We start from the raw sequence: 21700 nt of genomic DNA, 5'->3' as shown, positions 1-21700 counted from the left end.
AAGTTCTGACGTTGTAATAAGACATATTTATGGGTATAGTTATAATCTAAGCATACTGTCTATGGTTATAGTCATAGTTAGATTTATTTTTTAAAGTACCTACGATTCTTGTTCTAGCTCGGGAGGTGAATGAAGTTAGCCCCTCAAAAAAAATTTTCTTTCCTATTTTCTACTTCTTTTCTATTAATTCGTTTGTTCATCATTTGTTCTTGATTGTTCACTGTTAATAATTGTTTGTTCTGCATTTATTTATTTAAAAAAAAAAATTAAAAATATATGTACAAGTTAGCCCCTCGATTGCAATTTTTTATATTTTTTCGTCCTTAATGACTCGTAAATATTCATTTTCGATTGTTCTTATATAAAACACGTTTGTTCTCTTTCTAAATTACTTGTATTTTGTTTAATTTACTATTTGTATTAGTTGATTAAATGTATGCAAAATATGTGTACTGCGCATGCGTCAACTATAATGCCTAAACTTTCTACACGGTTTTAATCGTGAAAAAAAAAAACAAATATACATCCTGAAGGAGCAATTCATTGGTATACAGTTTAATTAAAAAAATAAAAAAATGAAATAATGTACATTGGCGAAAAGTTAGACCAAATACATTTTTTCCATCCTCCTACCTATCGTTATGAAGGTATAAAAAAGATAGGGAGTTCACATAGGTATATAATATAAACAAATAAGTAAATAATATGTTCGTTATTTATCTTTCAAGAGATAATGTAGGTATAACTTTTTTACACAGTCGAAATTATATTCCTAACATTAGTAAAATAACATTTTAATAATTTTTTTATAGGTTATGTATTGAAAGTGTTGGAAAATTATTTCATGTTTTAGCTGGAAAACGACATTGAGAATTATATGCAATACAAGATAATGGGCTCCATCAAATGAATTCGAATGAAACCAAACTGTTTACCATCCAAATTCGATTGTCGGGCAGATAGAAAACGAAAATTCACTCAAAGTGAACCTCGGCCTGCATTTGTGAAACGGCAAAGACTCACTATTGTCAAGGAGATTGAAGAGACGACTAAAAATGAGATGTGTTATATTATTATACCTTTGCCATCTTATAGTCAAGGTAGGTGTAACTGTCAATAATTAGTAACACTCACAGATCTCATAATCAAATAACAATATCAGAAAAAAGGAGAATAGCAGTTCCTATTACATAAGGTACTAGGAAGTTTGTGATAATGAAAATTTATCACAGTGTAATATCACTTACTTACTTTAACAGTGAAGGAAAACATTGTGATGAAACCTAACTGCACACCTAAATGTTCTTAGGATTTTCTAAGTGTGTAATCCACCAACCAGCACTAGGCCAGCGTGGTGGACTAAGGCCTAAAATCCCTCTCAATGGTAGTGGAGGCCAGTGTCCAGCAAGGAGATATATTATATGGGCTGATGATGATGACTAGGAAGTTACATACTACTACTACTACTACTACAGTACACATATAATCCTATATATTTACAAACTATAAGTTTGTTGGGTACCTAGAAATTGCTAACATTATTTCATATTTCCAGATGTCCAGCCACTTGAAAATAGGTGTAGTAATGACAAAGCTATACAAGTAGCTCCAGTAGAGGAACACAAAGGCAAGGCAAGTGTGTATTGCCACATCACCCCTTAATATATCTGAAGCAAGTACAAGTAAACAATCGGAACCAGCAAAAAGAAAACTGTTGTTCCTGAGGACAAATTTGACAGTGATGAGTCAAATGCACCAGCAACAGAAGGATCAACAGTTGACTATGAGTTATAGAAGAAGATTAATGAATATTTATTTAAATTAATATTAATGAATATTTATTTAAATTAATATTAATGAATATTTATTTAAATTAATATTAATGAATATTTATTTAAATTAATATTAATGAATATTTATTTAAATTAATATTAATGAATATTAATTTTAATTATCGTGCAAAATTTGTGGTCAAAACATATATGTGTATTTTATAAATAAATATTCATTCTCAGTATTAATGTTGTTTTAATCTTCGATTGAAAAATTGGTTCATATTTTCGAATAACATAAACACGTGACTTTAAGCATAAACATATTTTTTAGGTAAATACTTTATTTAGCTTTGCTGGATTTATCCAAGATTTCGACATACCAAAATTTCATACAGGAAAGACAGAGATAGATAGCTATCTGATTGAATACCCTTGTAGATTGAGCTTCGAAGAAAGCTCTTTTCTTCTTCTCTTCAAAGCTTATTCTTATTCTTTATTAGAATTTATTCTAGATTGCACAGCTTCTCTAACCGACACTGTATGGAATAAATAATCATTATAATTATAAAATATATTTCTGTTTCCATACCATACAATTTTCATAGTTCAAATATTAATTTGGATTGATATGAATTTATTTCGAAATAATTTGTATTAAACATTTATATTTCCTCAAAATTTCTATTTTTATAATATAATACGCTATCATTCTTAAATAATTCAGTAAATAATTTTCGCATCACCGTATATAATTAATATGAATAATAGGGTATTGCCCACAATGCTAAAAAATCATAAATTATGTTTTTTTGATAGATCTACAAAAAAGCAAGTGAGTAATGCTATGTTTCCACAAAAAAAATGGAAAAAAAAAATTAAAGAAAGATATTATGCACAAGTTCAAATGAATATGTATTATGCTAAAAGTAAAACTTGCTACTTTTGTGTAGCAAACAGCAAATTTGAAAAAAATAATCAGGTCACTATAATTAGTATTGATTTTGATCCCGAGTAAGTTGCACAGTTGTTAGGTAATGTAGTTTTTGGAAGAATAACATTTTTCTAATCTTACACAAAAATGTAATGTTAAATACTTAAAAAAATCTTCATACCTATTTACCTTTTAGGGAGTACAAAATATTGATGTGAACAAAGTGAATGTGATTTAATAAAAATAATATTTCAATTTAAATATGTTTTATTTAAAAATTATTCCTAACATACAGGTACAAAGGTTACATATTATTAATCTTTATTCCTTTTCATATATATAAGCCCATATTTAGCACATTTGTGGAAAACAGAATCAAAATAATAATGAGTTGCTAGCCATACAAGACCAGCATATTAAAATCTGTTCAGTAGTTTTTGAATGAAGAGTGAAAATACAAAAATTCCTATTTATAAGTAAGGATTACTTATTTAATTAAAGAGTCTTGTAGGTGGTAAACTATCTAAAAACTTTCTATTTTCCACCAAGTTGACATCAATTGTATTGTTTTTTTTTTATACTCTAACAAGGGGTGATATTACATTTGCAATTTCTGGGAGTTTGTTGAAAAATATATTGCTTGCTTGACTTACAGATAGATCGAAATCATCAGCCAATTGAGAGAATGTTCTATTTAATTTTATTCTCATCAAACATAATATAATATTTTGTTCAGAAACATTTGTATGTTTCTCAATCAAGCCTACTATGAAATATAATTCTTGTGGAAGACCAATATATAAACGTGGTTTATTTTTCACTTTAGATAAAGTTGTTAACACATTCATTTTTTCAACTTTTTTAGTCTTCTTGAGAGCTATAGTCTGCAGTGCACAAGTCTTTGATGGAGTGGAGATATAGAGAGATAACTCATAGTCAACTGTTGATCCTTCTGTTGCTGGTGCATTTGACTCATCACTGTCAAATTTGTCCTCAGGAACAACAGTTTTCTTTTTGCTGGTTCCGATTGTTTACTTGTACTTGCTTCAGATATATTAAGGGGTGATGTGGCAATACACACTTGCCTTGCCTTTGTGTTCCTCTGCTGGAGCTACTTGGATAGCTTTGTCATTACTACACCTATTTTCAAATGGCTGGACATCTGGAAATATGAAATAATGTTAGCAATTTCTAGGTACCCAACAAACTTATAGTTTGTAAATATATAGGATTATATGTGTACTGTAGTAGTAGTAGTAGTAGTATGTAACTTCCTAGTCATCATCATCAGCCCATATAATATATCTCCTTGCTGGACACTGGCCTCCACTACCATTGAGAGGGATTTTAGGCCTTAGTCCACCACGCTGGCCTAGTGCTGGTTGGTGGATTACACACTTAGAAAATCCTAAGAACATTTAGGTGTGCAGTTAGGTTTCATCACAATGTTTTCCTTCACTGTTAAAGTAAGTAAGTGATATTACACTGTGATAAATTTTCATTATCACAAACTTCCTAGTACCTTATGTAATAGGAACTGCTATTCTCCTTTTTTCTGATATTGTTATTTGATTATGAGATCTGTGAGTGTTACTAATTATTGACAGTTACACCTACCTTGACTATAAGATGGCAAAGGTATAATAATATAACACATCTCATTTTTAGTCGTCTCTTCAATCTCCTTGACAATAGTGAGTCTTTGCCGTTTCACAAATGCAGGCCGAGGTTCACTTTGAGTGAATTTTCGTTTTCTATCTGCCCGACAATCGAATTTGGATGGTAAACAGTTTGGTTTCATTCGAATTCATTTGATGGAGCCCATTATCTTGTATTGCATATGCAAAATATGCAATACAAGATTCAATCTTCAATTCTCAATGTCGTTTTCCAGCTAAAACATGAAATAATTTTCCAACACTTTCAATACATAACCTATAAAAAAATTATTAAAATGTTATTTTACTAATGTTAGGAATATAAATTCGACTGTGTAAAAAAGTTATACCTACATTATCTCTTGAAAGATAAATAACGAACATATTATTTACTTATTTGTTTATATTACCTATGTGAACTCCCTATCTTTTTTATACCTTCAAAACGATAGGTAGGAGGATGGAAAAAATGTATTTGGTCTAACTTTACGCCAATGTACATTATTTCATTTTTTTATTTTTTATTTAAACTGTATACCAATGAATTGCTCCTTCAGGATGTATATTTGTTTTTTTTTTCACGATTAAAACCGTGTAGAAAGTTTAGGCATTATAGTTGACGCATGCGCAGTACACATATTTTGCATACATTTAATCAACTAATACAAATAGTAAATTAAACAAAATACGAGTAATTTAGAAAGAGAACAAACGTGTTTTATATAAGAACAATCGAAAATGAATATTTACGAGTCATTAAGGACGAAAAAATATAAAAAATTGCAATCGAGGGGCTAACTTGTACATATATTTTTAATTTTTTTTTTTAAATAAATAAATGCAGAACAAACAATTATTAACAGTGAACAATCAAGAACAAATGATGAACAAACTAATTAATAGAAAATAAGTAGAAAATAGGAAAGAAAATTTTTTTTGAGGGGCTAACTTCATTCACCTTAGCTCGGGACCGTAGTAAGTACTATTTTTCTAACTGGAAAGGCAAAGACATCATACCATACATCGTAATCTTTATAATTTATTTTTAATTAAAAATGATAATATGAAGTGAAAGGAAATTGGTTAATTTGGAACATAAATCAATTGGCATGAAATTAAATTAGTTGATATAGCATGAAATATAATCTTAGTAAAATGTGGTTATTTACTGAGACTTTTTCGATGGACTTTTTGGAAGATCGCCAGAAGCTACGCCCAGTGGCTATGTATCATTTTCCCACATTTGTACACTTTCACAGATATTAAATAGTTAAAAAGTCACCGTTATTACACATTGAAACCTGATGAAACGCTACATTTAAAAAATAAATCATTTTTCATAACTTGGCTCTTCGCGTTCCCGCCAAAATTTTGGTTTCATAGATAATACACATAAAGACTGTACTTTACATTCATTCTCTGCAAACTGGAATAGTCTCTTAGGCTTCCAAAAATTAGGTAGGGAAAAAAAGCATTCATCACACTCATAGTCACAACCACATCCCACTATTTTGTAAAATTTCGACATACTTACTTACATATTTGTGTTAAATTCTCACAGGTACATACTAGAATATTTTTTTTATTGCTTATATGGTTGGACGAGCTCACAGCCCACCTGATGCTAAGTGGTTACTGGAGCCCATAGATATTTACAACGTAAATGCGCCACCCACCTTGAGATATAAGTTCTAAGGTCTCAGTATAGTTACAACGGCTGCCCCACCCTTCAAACCGAAACGCATTACTGCTTCACGGCAGAAATAGGCAAGGCGGTAGTACCCACCCACCCGGACTCACAAGAGGTCCTACCACCAGTAATTACGCAAATTATAATTTTGCGGGTTTGATTTTTATTACACCATGTTATTCCATCACCGTGGAAGTCAATCGTGAACATTTGTTAAGTACGTATTTCATTAGAAAAATTGGTACCCACCTGTGGGATTCGAACACCGGTGCATCGCTACATACGAATGCACCGGACGTCTTATCCTTTATGCCACGACGACTTCAAGATAGAAGTTTTGAAAGCCACCATTATCGAAGAAACACTACTTTTATAAATAAATCTTTAGCCAGGCCATACCGTGAGTTCCAAAGGATAAGTAATTAGCGGCGGCCACGATAAGAGGGCTACGAGTAGGTACGCTGTTGAGGCTGAGGCTGTCAGCCCATTGAGTTTCTCGTTGGATTTTCTCAGTGGGTCGCGATTCCGATCCGATGGTAGATTTTGCGAAGGTAGAGTGTTAGTAAATTCTTTCAGGTTAAACGCATGAGCACACTTACCTGTCCGGGCGTAGCTGAAATAGCTTCTTAGGCTAACAGCGAATAGGTAGTGGGAAAAAGTAGCTTGTTCTACTCTGTTCTAAGTTTGTGTGAAACCTAAAGATATTGTTCGACAGCCGAGAGAATGCTAGTATAAAAAAGTAATAAAGCAAATTAATAAATACTTATTTCACGATTTGATCTTGCATTTATTTTTACGATTTACAATTTACGATTCTTCGAATATTATAGTTTTTGTGACCACGAAAACATATAGAATGAGAAATATAATATTCTTAACATTCGCATTGAATGAAATGTTTATTTTTCCGGAATGTGTAATACTTACTTTGGTTTATAATTAGGTACTAGTTAATTTGTAGATCCGTTGTTTATGTAAAATCTATCATTATGCAATTTCATTTATTAATAATAGGTGTTAATACAGATTATAGACTATCTCTTTGCTACATACAGTAGATTCGATCGGTACATTTGGGTTTTTAAAGTAGTAGCATTTATTTCTTCGTGATAGGCAGCTGCAGTACAAATATCAGAAAATCATATTGTTGTTACCTAATTATTGCATCGGCGTCAAATTCATAGTTTTTATTTGGCGTTATTAGTACCTATTTAGCTATAGGTAAGGTGTTACTACGTGTTTTTCTAGTTTCATTATACAAAAAGGCTGAAAACTTTTCCCAGATATGGGGAATAATATTTGAGTACTTTAATGTCTTTTTTCTCAAAATGTTAAAAAAACTGGAGTATTTATATTTTTTTGTTGGTCGCCTGGTTTGATTATTGACGTCTCTGTGCTGTAGTTGGTATGTGTTATACCAGCTATGTAGTTACGTAAAAATTGCGTTAGTGTGCGTTGTAATTTTTTCGGAATATTTTAGTTGTGTGTGTTTATAATTAAAATGGCGATCTGAGCAGTGTTTTGCCGAACTTGATAATTTTCTTAAAAAATACCGTGAGATAATTTGAAGACTTTACATTTTATGTGATTTCAGTAGAATTTATTTAAAAAATGCGTTCCGTTGTCGAAATTGGGGCAAGTGTCCCTGCGTTTCTTGGGAAACTGTGGAAATTGGTTAATGATTCTGAAACAAATCAATTGATATCTTGGAGTCCGGTTAGTAATTTTGTTATTAGACTTATGTTATATTAAATATAGTATTGGTATTCAATCAGTGAGCTGTGATGTGAAAATAAATGTAAGTGTTAAATTTTAGTAAAAAAGTCCAATAAACACAACCTTTAATGAATCAAGTTGACATTGGGCCGTAAAAATCTGATAAATAAATAGTTACAAGTCACGTTTCATGCCATGCTCTCGGGCTCTGATGAATTTATTATGGACAAGTCGTTTAACTTTCACCCGACATGAGAAATAACTACGATACACATATTAGAATGTAAAAATATTTTGTTGTTATTAAAACTAAATACATAATTATGCATATACTTTACGAATATATTATTATTTTGGCCAAAATCAGAAATATGTAAATCTTAAAATAACAACGAAATTTTAAAGATTTCGCAAAATAAGCTCGAACTAAACTAGGGAGAATTTAAAAACATTAATCTTCCTTGAAGTAACAACTGTGCAAAGTTTTATCACAAATTGATGAATAGTACAGTAATGCATATGTTTCAAACACAAACATTTATTTTCACAAAGTAAATATGCAGAAAGATTTCTTAAACGTGTGGAACTTTTTGTTGTTTTGTGTTCTTGTTACATTGAAGTGAAATTCATATTATTGAATACCTTGTTATTATTTGCTGTCATAAAATGCCTGTTTCAATGATTTAAAGTTAATTATTTTTAACTTTTAGGGTGGAAAGACGTTTGTCATAAAAAATCAGGCAGATTTTGCTAGAGAACTTTTACCACTGTACTACAAACATAACAATATGGCAAGTTTTATAAGACAACTTAACATGTATGGATTTCATAAAATAACTTCTGTTGAAAATGGCGGCTTGAGATATGAAAAAGATGAAATAGAGTTTTCGCATCCCTGTTTTATGAAAGGACATGCATATTTGTTGGAACATATTAAAAGAAAAATTGCAATTCCAAAATCTGTTGTAACAAGCAATGAAAGTGGTGAAAAAATTTTGTTAAAGCCTGAGCTTATGAATAAAGTTTTAGCTGATGTGAAACAAATGAAAGGAAAACAAGAAAGCCTCGATGCCAAATTTAGTGCAATGAAACAAGAGAATGAAGCACTATGGAGAGAAGTCGCTATTTTGCGGCAGAAGCATATCAAACAACAGCAAATAGTGAACAATGTAAGTATTCAGTAATATCTTTAAATTATGGATGTTGAAAGTATTGATACAGTGGGTAAAGGGATATACATAAAAATAACAAAACAATTTGTAGGTTTGGATGTATCCCCACCATTGCTAACATCTATGAAACAATAAACTTATTAGTAGAGTATTTAATGATTATTATTATTATTATTATTATTTTCTCATAATTTAATGTCAAAATGAATTTTTATATTAATTTTGATTTATATTTCAGCTCATTCAATTTTTGATGTCATTGGTGCAACCAGCAAGACCCCCTAATACTAACGGCAATAATGTTGGAGTCAAGAGACCATATCAGTTGATGATAAATAATGCCGCTCATAATTCTGCCACTGAAAGCTCTTATCCAGGAAGATTAAAAAATATTAAGCTAGACAAGGATCCTTTATTGGAGGAGATCAGTGATGAAAATTTGGTTCGTATTTTGCCTGTTTAAATTGAATAATGACTTTATATACTACAAACCAAATTAAAAACTAATGTTTTTTTTCAGGAGGATGGACCTACAATACATGAATTGGCACATGATGACATACTGCAAAATGAATCCTCCCAAGATGCCATTGACCCAACATTCTTTGTAGCTACAGATTTGAATAATATCACTGATAATCAAAATGTAGCAAACCCATTATCCAATATTCAATACCATGTCACCATGGAAGACGGTGATGATATTGAATCAGGTAATGATAAAAGTCAAATTTGTGATTTACGTCCTTAAGCCACCTTTCTCATATTTTAGCCAATGTATTCTTGATGTGTAATGTATTAAATGTGTTTAATGGTATTCTTAAATCAACAGGAGGCAATAAAATCGCATATCCTGTCAAGAGTAATAGACTACGATTCAATGAGGATTTGCCAGTAATTACTTCCCCATCTCCAACTCAGGGTAAACCTTCATCACCTTTAAACCAGAGTCCAGCGATTAATAATGTATTTACGATTACACCAAGCACTTCAAAGATCAAACCTCGTATCAAGACTACTAGTTCCAATACTAGAAGCTTAATATCTCCCAGCAGTTTCAACCCGTCTGCTGATTTTAAGCTTCCAGCTGAAATATTTGCAAGTGATGATTCTGTAAGTGATGTGGGGATACTGACTGCTGAGGAAACAGGAATAGAAAATATACTTCAGGATGTTGATGAGGACCCAATGGTATCTTCAACTAAAGACAAAATGTTGGGTGGTATTAACATCAAAGTAGAAAAAGTAAATGAAGGACTTAAACCTTCCAAAAAGTCTAAGAAGTCCAATAAAGACGACACACAGAACATTAACTTAGCGGCAATCAAGACTGAGCTTCAAGATGATTTTGATTGGAACAATATGACCCTTGCAACAGTGAACAATAATACGAACAACAAAATAAACAGATTCCAAACAAGGTAAAGTAATAAAACTTATCAAATATAGCTTTAAAAAAACCTAGTTGTGGTACTGTCAGTCTTGTTTTTAAAAAAAGTATCAATTGGATTAATGTGATTTCGATGTTCAGGAATAGGAGAGATAACATCAGCAAAAATTGGGAAGAATACTCTTCTCATTTTGGAACAAATTCTAACAAGTATGTGTAACTCATGATCATTATTCTGAATAACAAACATAGCAATAATAGTCTACTACTACAAATAAATATTTATTGAAATTCTAATTCTCCTAACACAAAAAAACGTTGAGTTAATGTAAAATATTGTTTTATACCACAAAATACCTTTAAGGAAACCTAAAAGAAAAAAGGGATATTTAAAAAAAAAAATGCTGAATTGTGCTTACTCTATGTCAAGTTGTTACCTATAGGAACCCTATAATGAGAATGCTCTATTATCAATCTTCTTCTGAATCTATTAGTGATTATTAGTTTGTGTGGAGTTACAGATTGATCTCAAAGTTGTTTGCTTAACAATAGATATAATACAACCAAAACATACAGATCATACATATAATACAAGACTTAAGTAATAAAAATTATATAAAAGTAATCCAATTTTGTGTGAAATTTCAGGAATGACCTTGACGATCATTTAGACGCAATGCAATCGGACCTTGAATCGTTAAGAGAACTACTGCGAAGCGACAGTTATGCTTTGGATACTAATACTTTAATGGGGGTATGATTTTTTTGTCCTTAATAGATTTTAAAAAAAAAGTTCTAGCGGCATATGCAGATACTTTATATTATAATAATTATGGTTGATTACTTTTATAATGTTCAGTTATTGTAGTTTCTACGAAATAATTTTTATAGAAAAAAATTGTTGCGAAATTGTGTGGTTTTGTTGTGTAGCTACTGTTAACGCACACATACGAACGGGACTATTAGACAGGCCGATGCGACGTAAACATTAGCATTTGTTTTCGTAAGGTTGGTAGTACTGCGAAAGTCACGTTGCAGGCAACGTGTTGCGACCGCGTGTAGCGCCTTGTGCCTTGATCACAGACAGTCGGCACGCACACTACCATAATCAGTTGTGTGATTGTATTTGGACCGGTATATTATTAAGTGGCTTGGCAACTTCGTATTCGTAAACATTGCGAGAGGGAAGGTGTTGTTGTCGGATGCCGGCTGTCGATCGTCTACAGCGTGAAATTGTTTGATATTAATTTATTGCACGTATTCATGTTTGGAATAAATTTAATTGTTTCTCACTTCTCCTTCACTTCACTTCATTTTTACTTAAATTGAATATGCAATTGAATTACAAAAAATCTAAAAAGAGATGATAGGAATCTGTAATAATGATATCGAGGGGTAAAGAAAGGCTATTTGGTTTAAGTGACATTGTTGCAACTTTACGGAAGAGCCAATTGAAGTTTAAAATATGGAAAAAATCATAACAGAAAAACTTCTTCACCTATTTGAATGGAGTAAGCTTAATCGAAGTTTAAATTAAAAACATCGAACTGTTGATGCTAAAACCAAATAAAACGCAACTTTAATCAATGATAAATGTCGCGTATTAAGCGCAAAATCGCTTATTAAACCTAATGGTCTTTCTCCCCTCGATGTGTTATTATTATTATGCAACGTGGAGCATGTAAATTTTGTCTATGAACAGTTGGCCACGACTGGGTTTTTCCTTTGAAGTTATGGCATAAGATGCGTGGCAGGCCCGTCGTTCTATCCTGACACAATATAATTATTTAGTTGAAGAAGACTCCAGAGTATCGTCATACGGATAATGGTGTTTGCTTCAATCGAATAAGCAGTGAAATGCGTCATAGCTAAATTTGAACTTAGTCTCGCAATCAATTGACATCGTTATCGTTTGATAACAACGTCCAAAATTTGATAGAATCGATTTGTTAGTAAATATATTATTATATAATAAGTAACGTATGATACAAATTCGAAGAGGTAAAAATGGAACCAGTGATTTTTCTCGTGCGTTCAATTGTATTCAATTTGAGTATGTCGGTCAGATATTAGATTGAATTGGTCAATGGGAGTATCGCCTTTATAGAAGTTATGGTATCCGTGAGAACTTGTAGTTTGGATACTTAATTTAATTAATACATATTTTTATTCTGCTCGATGACCAATATCCAGAATACTTTTTTTTTGTCACCATTCTGAGATTGTTCTTGATTCAGTCGTTGGTGATGGATTTTACGGCAAAGACGTCATCCCATTTATGAATCTTGTATCATTTTTAGTAGGAAATTTATTGAACTTGAATAAGTAGTCAAAAATACACATACATATAATATGTACTGCAGTCGTGACAATTTTATAACCATAATAAATATGTTTCGAACTTTAAGACTTTCAGATGTCCTGTTCTTGAAATTTGTACCTAATATGCAAATAATGTTGATGCCACAAAGCTGCACTTTTTTGTAATGTACCTACCTACATTGATGTTTTTATAACAAATGAATGTGTTAACAGACGGCCGAACAAAATGATGTACGAGATGAAATCAATAGGTTCCGTTTTCACCCTTTCGAGGTAAGATACCTAAAAAACAGGACATTGTAGGCATAGACGTAACCCCCATTTTCAGTTAGAAAGTGCACTTTACTGATATTATTGAATTGCGTAATGTCCAGTCAAAAGGCACAACACCACTTTGGTAAGATTTAATATATCTCTTTGTTAGGGAAAACTTTGGGAATGAATTTGGCCAACTCATGATTCTTTAAACGATAATTACACATCTTATGCGATTTCAGTTATTCGGATCGGACGATCCATTTTACGGCTTATCGTACAACCCCGCCGACGAAAGGGCGAAAACATCAAACAATGTCGGTAAGTAAACACAAAATTTTTCTAATCACAACTATGATTTTATTTGGCAATTTGAAATTTCACTAAAAATCCTGCCAACACACACAACACGCAGCTAGCTTTCCCAATTGTGACTCAGCTGTCTAGGTTTCACACAACTCGAGATATCTGAAGAATGTCGAATTCCAGTTGCGTGACTTCGCTGTGGACCTTACGAGTAAACCGACAGACGACCGATAAACGTGTCCATGATTAAAAATTATTTGACTCTGACAGTGAGTTGCTTCATTCATTGAACATAAGTAATTATTTCCAATCAATAAATAGCTCATCCAGTTAATTAAACCTCAGGTTTCATTACAACATAATATGGTTTTAGTTATTACAAGTTTATGTTAATTGTAGATACAACCAAACAGTATCCGATGATTGATTTTGATTGGCTGATTGGTAACAGCGAAGCCTCACCAGCAAAATAGAAAGCTGGCTTTCTTCATTGTCAAGATGTTTGCACTGGTGTGCACGTCCAGTACTCGTTCTCGTCATGTGTTGGATGTACTTGGTAAAGGGTTAAGGATAGTCATGCGAAGAGGTTACCTAATGGTGTTGCAGCAAAAGTGACATTGTAAAACTATGTTCGGTAATTGTTGGCGAATAACAACGGATGGGGTAGTCGACTAGCGGCGTGTTTATTATTAAAGTATCATAGACTTAGTGATGATAAAAATAGAATGAACTTAGAAAATAAATTTTGTGGTACAAGTGATTCAATTTTACCGTAAGGATTAAACGGATACTAAAATTGTTATTACAATGAAACAAAAACACATTACGACGCAACTACACGGTGATCACGTTTGTTGCGACATTTTATCTGATTACTTTACTTAATCTGACAACAATAATAGTATACTTTATCATATGTCGTCTATAAATTTGTAATATTCTCTTATTAATTAAAGCAAAGAAGCAGAAAGGTGATATATCGAATCTGTGCAGTGACGAGAACCGTGCCGAGCAGTTTATAGAAGACGATGGTAGTAACCATATCTTTTATATAACGCTGATGTAGTATTTTGAATAAATTATTGCAATTTTGCACAGTTTACAAGTAGAAAATTAATGCCCAGTTTGTACAGCTACAAAAAAATATCGGCTGCTTTCGTAACCTCTGCTCGTCACTCGCCAATTGATAAAGAGAACAAGCACAACTGGCAGTATTTGTTTATTTTCAAACTGTTACAAACTAGTATATTTACTATATACATTCTATATTTTTGGTAATTTTTTTCACTTTCAAAATTTTTTTTAGATAATACTAGCAGTTGTGTAATTATTCTGGGTATTAAGTAGTTTGGAAGTATATATTGTACGTAGTATATCGATATCACTGAAGTAGCTGATTATAAATTTATTTAATTGTAGATTTCTTGTAATGATTGAAAAAAATACAAAAAAATATATATAAAGGAGCATTCTGATTACCATTGCTTAGGTAGGCTCCTACTTTAATGTAGTCTATTTAATATTAAAATTTAAGTTGATATTTAGGTATATATAACATAGAGTAAAAGTAAATTGTTACAAAGTGGATTTAGAACTCCTATTAGTAGTAAGATTATATTTTGCTCTCATATATTATTGTGTTGTGGTATAAAATCCTTTTACAATTTTATCATAATGCTTCTATTACTGCATGAATATTTTATTTGTTTATACAATTATATTTTATCTACAAATTGAATGACTTAGGATTTAAGTTCAGTTTGTGGCATTTTTTTTAAAATTCATGTATTGCCCCATATGTGGATTTTGTTTATTTGCGATCTATATAATGTAATATCTGCTGCTCGAGCTATACACAGCTTGCAATGAGTTAATTTTCATCTGCAATGCCATTGCGGTTTATTATAAGACAAGAAGCTTCACAGAAGACATCACCAATACAATTCCTATTATTTAATTAAACATTTTGGGAACGTTTCAGTTGAAGGGAATCAGCTTATCTCGTATACTGGAAATATTCCAGACTTTGAGGATATAAATATGCCAGATTTAGAGAGTGAAAACTCTCAGGAAGGTTGTTTATCACCTGAAGTCAGCAGCTCGACGCTCAATACTCCTCAGGTACAGATCAGATCACCTTCCTTTAATGTCAAACCATGAAGCAAGGTTAACTGGAAACACCTCATGAGAAGCGGTCTTCAAAAAAGTGACACAATGTCAATTATGAACTAAAGTATAATAGTGATGAGTGTGTTGAAAATAACGGACTAATAACATGGGTATGTGGGAAAATGTTCAAGACTGTTCTCAATGTATTATGGGTATATCTTGTAATATTTTACCAATACAGCATCTTATATTATTATTGCTTAAACGGGAAATGTTTTAGCAGTTTTATATTGTATTACATAGTTTGTTTTTCTGTTTGATAGAATTGCAATTTCTCTTTAATCCGCTAATGAACTAGTATTGTAGTGTGTACGTACTGCGTAATAACGTGATAACTCTCAATAAATTGCTGCTTTGGTGCCTTAAAATAAAGATTTTATAATATCAAACTTTATATGAGTAGTCTGTAGAAATATATAAATTTGTCAAGTTTACAATATCCAGTAGCAATGTGTACATTTTGTATTATAATATGTAACTATGTAAAGCTTTTGTATTCATAGCGATTGACAAAACAGCAAAACTTCAGTGTGTAGATAAGGATTAACTTTAGTAGCAATATCACATAAACAAATTTGTACATATGTATCCATAGTGTAAATTAACTGCGAGGTAAGATTGCCTCGTATTTGAAAGTCGACAGCTGCAAAGCTTCACAAAAAGAACTGATGATTGTTGTTCGATGTCTAAAGAATTATTTTTGTTTGTTATACAATTGTGATTTATTTTAGTTTTTTTTTGCAGTATGACTGCCGCTTTGTTTAAAAAAGTACCATTCGCATAAATATATTTATATACAAAATAATGTATTTAGTTAGCATACCAGGGTTTGTATGTGCGATGATGGTAAATATTAATAAAAAACCCAAAATGTAATTTGGCACAGGAAAATATTTTTTTGTTGTTAAAATGAAACTTATTGTTATCAAATGTGTATTTATTATAAATACGTTTTAAACGTTCATAACCTGCACTGCCTATATGTTGTATGAAATCAGTAAAAGTATTATGTGCATTTTTATTCACCCCATGCTCGTTAAGAGCTTCTCCTTTTTCAAAGGCAGTAATAATAATTTATGTGGTGATTTTCATCCAAGCACATCATTGATCAATCTGGTCTCGAACCCAAAGTTAATTTTAATACATGTTTTTCAAGCTATTAAATATTTTTATATTAACATTGCATTATAACCTAAATAAATGTGCTATTCCAGATTTAGTCCATGAAAAATTTATTTCTATGCAAATCTGTTATGTTAGACCCTGATTATCTACATTTGTTATTGTGATGATGATTACTATTTTACAACTCGCGTATAAAAATTAAGACTAAAATAAAATTTGTCTATAGGAACAAAGTAAGATAACATAAGCTATCCTTAAGAAATATATCTTATATCATTATTGATAAGTTATTTTTAAATTGAATGTAATATGAGTATTAAAAAAAAAACATTTTACCATTTAGTTTCATTTTATTAGTATATATTCAATTTTGTACTTGCAAGAGATATTTTATCACAGATACACTTTGATTTCACTTGTAAATATAAAATCATTTTAAGCTTACATTTTATACAAGCATCAAACAAAATGTGTAAACCTATTTTCCAAATAAATATTAATTTACAAATGTACATAAAGTAAATAATATATTTTCATTTAATCACATCATTGGTGGTTTTTTATTACAAAGTTCATCAAGCTGCACGCAATCGTCATCTACCATTAACATTGTCAAGCCTTGCTAACAAAGTATCGTAGGTATTCTCAGCAGCAGATCCAAAACACAGTAGCGGTAGAGACCTATTGTTTGAGATACTCAAATTATAATGTGCTGGGCACAAACCCAAAGTACATTCAGTCAAAAAAGTATCGGAAATAAATGCATTTGTTTATGGTTCCGAATTCAGTTTTTTGTTATTTTGGTTGTTGCTAACAATCTAAATTGGCATAACTGTTTGGCGTGGCGTGTTGCAGTTATTTAGAATAAGTACAGTGCTGTTTATAGTCACATCACATCAAATGTGTATTGCGAATTTCATAATGAACAAAAACCTAGAACACAGATTTTCCCTAAAATTTTGTATCGCAAATGGAATTTCATGTACGGAATCACTGAAAATGTTACAGAAGACTTTGAATAGCCTTCAAAGACACGTGCTTATGAGTTGTACAAAGCGTTCAAAATCGGTCTAGTATAATGACAGATTTTCCTCGCTCTGTTAGGCCACGAACGTTTACAATTGAACTTAACATCGCAAAGATGAAGGTAATTGTGACTCAAAACCATTAAGTTTGAAAGAGATAGCCTCCGAACTCATGAGCCGATCCGTACCATTTTAAATACCGAAATCACTTGGGTATGTAACATGTTGCCGCTCGGCTAGTTCCAAAAGACCACTAACAAACTACGCCAAAGTCAATCAAGTCATGTTGATGTTTTTTTTTACTATCGCGATGCTGTGCACTCGGAATTTTTGCCGGAAGGTCAAGCGGTAAATAAAGAATAATATTTGAACCATAAGGGGCGTTTAATAGAGCAAATTCAGCGAAAAGGGCTAGATTTGTGAAAAGAAAATTCTTGGATTTTGCACCATGTTAAATGCACTTTCGCATTGTGAATGAATTTTTGACCAAAAACTACAAAAAACCATCGAGCAAACACCACCACAGCCACCACCACATTATTGATCTTTTCCTGGTACTTTTCTGACAGAGTAATATTGTGTAGTGTATACTTTTATAATCCACTCATTCATTTTTCAAAGCAATTTTAGTAATTAATATCTTACACACAATACAACATGTTTTAAAAATCTTTAAATAAGATCTCTTGAAGGTTTTAGTGTAAACGAAGTTTTCTCATTAAGGCAGGAAGGAATGCTGGTGCAGGCGAACGTTGCTTTACATCATCTGTTACATATGGTCCAGGTTTGGTCATCAACACAGTGTGGAGGGTAGGTAAACTTCCAATAGAGCAAGCAAGTTCTGGTGACATATTCCTGCAGCCTTGTACATCCAAAAATTTTAATTTCTCACAATAAGATCGGACATATTCCAGTGTCTTGTCTGTTAATTGATTGCATCCCTACAGAATAAATGCAAAGTATTTAATAAATCGATCAAATGAAGAAATTCGTTAAATTTATATTGGCTATAAAATAATATATTTAATTTCTTCTGAATTTTTAATGCTGTATGCTGTTTTGCAACTCAATGCATAAATAATTATTATAACATGAATGAAGTCACCCATTTTGAGATATGAGGGTGAAGTCTCAATTGTATTATGTAACTGATGACCACATATTTCTAACCATAATACATGACTTTTTTGAGGCAGAATTTAGGCAATAAATTTATATATATACTATGTTCATTTTATAACTACATTTAAAAAATGTAATAGACATTATTTACCCTTAATTCCAGTTGTTTTAACCTTTTCAATTGTTGAACAATTTCTTTAACAGCGTGGTCATTTAAGTTATAGCAGTCATTGAGATTGATATATTCAATACTCTGACAATTCTTAACTAAATGCTCAACACCTTGGTGTGTTATTTGTTGACATCTGCTAATGTTCAAATTGATAAGTTCTTTCAAATTAAAGGCATAAGTAAGGCTAACATCTGTAATTCTGTTGCATCCACTCAAATCCAAATCACGCAGACCCTTGAGCCTTGCAAGTGAATAGCCCGTATAGGAATTCGTTGATATCTTCTCACACATACGCATTACATCACGCTTGCGTTTGGCATCACGAACAATCTCTTCTTCGGCTCTGGATCCTAAATATATCCTTGGTAATGTTGGTTCTGTATTATAATTAGATACTATCGGTCCATCATCATTTGTTTCAGTTTCTATTTTCCCCATACCAGTTAAACCAGCATCAGAGACTTTATCACAGTGGCTAATTTTTAATACTTTAAGAAATACTTGATTCTTAAATATTACTTGGATTGATGTATCGGTAACTGCATTAAAACAATAACTCAAGTCTAATGCACGTAAGTTTGGTAATTTTTCAGAGATCATTATGAGGCCTGTTTGATCTAAATTTAGAGAATGTATATCTAAATCTTCTAATACCACATTTACTTCAGCACATATACCTTTACATAATCCATCCTTAGTCAACAGTTCGCACTGAGAGATGTTTAATGATTTTAATTTAGTTAATTTACCCAACTCTGCAATACCTAAATCAGTCACAGCTCGACATCTTTGAATATTGAGGTTTTCTAAGTTGACTAGATTTTTACAAATATATACAAGAGACTGATCTGTAACTCTAGTACACAGTCCAATATCAAGTTCCTTTAAGAAGATCTGGTGGCTTGTAAGTGATAAAATGCCTGTATTAGTGAGTTGATCACAAGCATGTACTTCCAGTGATTCTAATTGAAGATTTTTTATCTCTGATAAAGTTTTAAGAGCAGCACCATCAATCAGTGTATTAGAAAACAACAGTCGTTTTATTTTGTCAGCTCTGGAGATTATCATTTGATGAATAAAATGAAAAGTTAAAACGCTTTCTGATGGATTCCGAAAAATGTCTGTTCCACTTGGATAGAACTTTTTGACAAGGCCTAGATGAAATTGTAGAGAACATCCAGATAGATTAAGTTCCTCTAATCCAAGAGATGCTGATATAAATCTATTAAATAAAGCATCAGTTAAGTACTGATTTCCAGATAAGCTGAGACATTTCAAATGTTCAAGTTTAGTAACTAAAAGACCTTCTGTTTTTCCTTCAAGCAATCGACCAGACATAAATAGTTCTTTGCAACTCTTAATGTGCAGCTCTTTTAAATTAGTACAATTTTGTAAAATATGAACAAATACCTTTTCATTTACATCACAGTTTGTCAGAGATAAACATTTTATGTTTTCTCCTATTTTGATCCAAAAATCATTTAACTTGCTTGATAATTCGACTTCGTTGAAAAAAAAGTTATGGTATGATGTAAAAGAATTTTCAAATATTTGGATTGGTGATGAGTTTTCATCATTCATTACTGATTTAAAAAATATAACTACTTTGTTTTTCAGAAAATGTTGATCATTTGCTGCTATATACCACGAACGACATGTTTCACTCGCTGATTTTCGATCAGATTTTGGGAGAAATCTAAATAAATACACTAAAATCTGGAAATGGAAACAGAGACATCAAAAATGTTATTCAACGATCCACAACAACAATAAATTTTAGTAATCTTGCGAACGAAAATTCTTTGTAATAAGATATCATTAAAATCACGTGAAAAATATTATGTAAAGGTGAACAAAGGAAAATAACTATAAACTACAATTGATTCCATAATGTTAGTAATAAAACGTAATCATTACCTCATAGGGAAGTTCCATTTTAAAATTTTTCAATTAATTTACGCACAGTTTCTGTTACATGTGTATTGCTAATTTAATAAATATTTCATTTTAGTGCTCATATTTTGTAGCACTTCCTTCGTCCCTGACTTTGACTGACATATATTATATATTATGGTATTATCTCAGTGTATTATCTATGCTAGCGATAGACATTGACAATATTGACATTTCAATTTCAAAAGTTGAGTACGGTAGCTGAATCATAGACCTATATATCGTAAACCTTAGGTTTCATACACTGAAGTAGGAAACCTATGGAAATGAAACGTCAACAAAAAATTCGTGCCACTGTGACGTCATCTGGCCACAAAACATGGCGGTTTTAGTGCTGCCCAGAAGATTTTAATGTTAGTAGGTTTTATCGATAAACGTTCTTGGCTCATTTTATTTTAAATATTGTTGAGTGAATGTATTTGTATAATTTATACTTAATAGGAAGTAAGTATATTGTTATGTGCAAAGATGATGTGATTTAGATATTATGTGAAATCTAAGACGAGTTCGTGCTTCAAATTTGCCAAGTAAACGATATGACGATTTTTAAAATTTGCTACACTGATTTTATAAAGTTGTCGTTTGCCGCAAAACATAAAGATATGGCGTAGTACAGTGCCATCTGCCCATTTCTAGCATGCTGAATGTTGTCTTAGACTATTACAATCTATTTTAATTGTTTTGCTGACTCTAAAGTCCGTAACACATTACCGCAGCGCACCTCAAGGAAGGTACGCCGCACCATTTGAATCACTCTCACTTGAGAGTGATTCAAATTTTAAACTTATCAAGGGACCGCCTGATAAAAAAAAACACCTACAGAACATTTATTCGTGAATAAAATTACAAACGTCATTCCTTGTGACTTCCTCTCTAAAATCACTTAATTAATAAATATTTAACGAGTTGACAATAGTGT

The 21700-nt window shown here is 31.6% G+C and overlaps 2 protein-coding genes and 2 long non-coding RNA genes across 13 annotated transcripts; 2 read left to right on the top strand and 2 right to left on the bottom strand.

The window, feature by feature from the left end:
• The first annotated feature begins 682 nt into the window (after positions 1 to 682).
• On the top strand, positions 683 to 2017 carry LOC149502959 (uncharacterized). The gene is made up of 2 exons (XR_016323141.1): positions 683 to 1100; positions 1556 to 2017. It is a non-coding gene; the product is annotated as an uncharacterized LOC149502959 (long non-coding RNA).
• Positions 2018 to 2955: 938 nt separating this feature from the next.
• LOC149502958 (uncharacterized) lies at positions 2956 to 5325 on the bottom strand. The gene is made up of 2 exons (XR_016323140.1): positions 4324 to 5325; positions 2956 to 3868 (listed from the first exon to the last, which is right to left on the bottom strand). It is a non-coding gene; the product is annotated as an uncharacterized LOC149502958 (long non-coding RNA).
• A 2110-nt stretch (positions 5326 to 7435) lies between these two features.
• On the top strand, positions 7436 to 17058 carry Hsf (Heat shock factor). 10 transcript variants are annotated; one of them, XM_089727655.1, is made up of 11 exons: positions 7436 to 7770; positions 8481 to 8939; positions 9181 to 9384; positions 9463 to 9655; positions 9775 to 10363; positions 10474 to 10542; positions 10981 to 11086; positions 12868 to 12927; positions 13152 to 13230; positions 14172 to 14246; positions 15197 to 17058. In XM_089727655.1, the coding sequence occupies exons 1-11, from the start codon at positions 7666 to 7668 to the stop codon at positions 15373 to 15375; spliced, it is 2118 nt and encodes a 705-aa protein (XP_089583781.1). In that variant the 5' UTR covers positions 7436 to 7665; the 3' UTR covers positions 15376 to 17058. The 10 variants fall into 10 exon arrangements, with proteins under 10 accessions (XP_089583781.1, XP_089583783.1, XP_089583782.1 ...); XM_089727657.1 differs by lacking the exon at positions 10474 to 10542; XM_089727656.1 differs by lacking the exon at positions 12868 to 12927.
• On the bottom strand, positions 16840 to 21027 carry LOC149502956 (uncharacterized). Its single transcript, XM_089727665.1, has 3 exons — positions 20746 to 21027; positions 18808 to 20544; positions 16840 to 18475 (listed from the first exon to the last, which is right to left on the bottom strand). The coding sequence occupies exons 1-3, from the start codon at positions 20761 to 20763 to the stop codon at positions 18230 to 18232; spliced, it is 2001 nt and encodes a 666-aa protein (XP_089583791.1). The 5' UTR covers positions 20764 to 21027; the 3' UTR covers positions 16840 to 18229.
• Positions 21028 to 21700: the final 673 nt, after the last annotated feature.

Source organism: Bombyx mandarina, chromosome 05 (genome assembly GCF_030267445.1).
Source record: "Bombyx mandarina strain Sakado chromosome 05, ASM3026744v2".
NCBI classification, from domain to species: domain Eukaryota; kingdom Metazoa; phylum Arthropoda; class Insecta; order Lepidoptera; family Bombycidae; genus Bombyx; species Bombyx mandarina.
The sequence above is the reverse complement of the archived record's forward strand: the minus strand, read 5'-3'. Positions and strand labels throughout refer to the sequence as shown.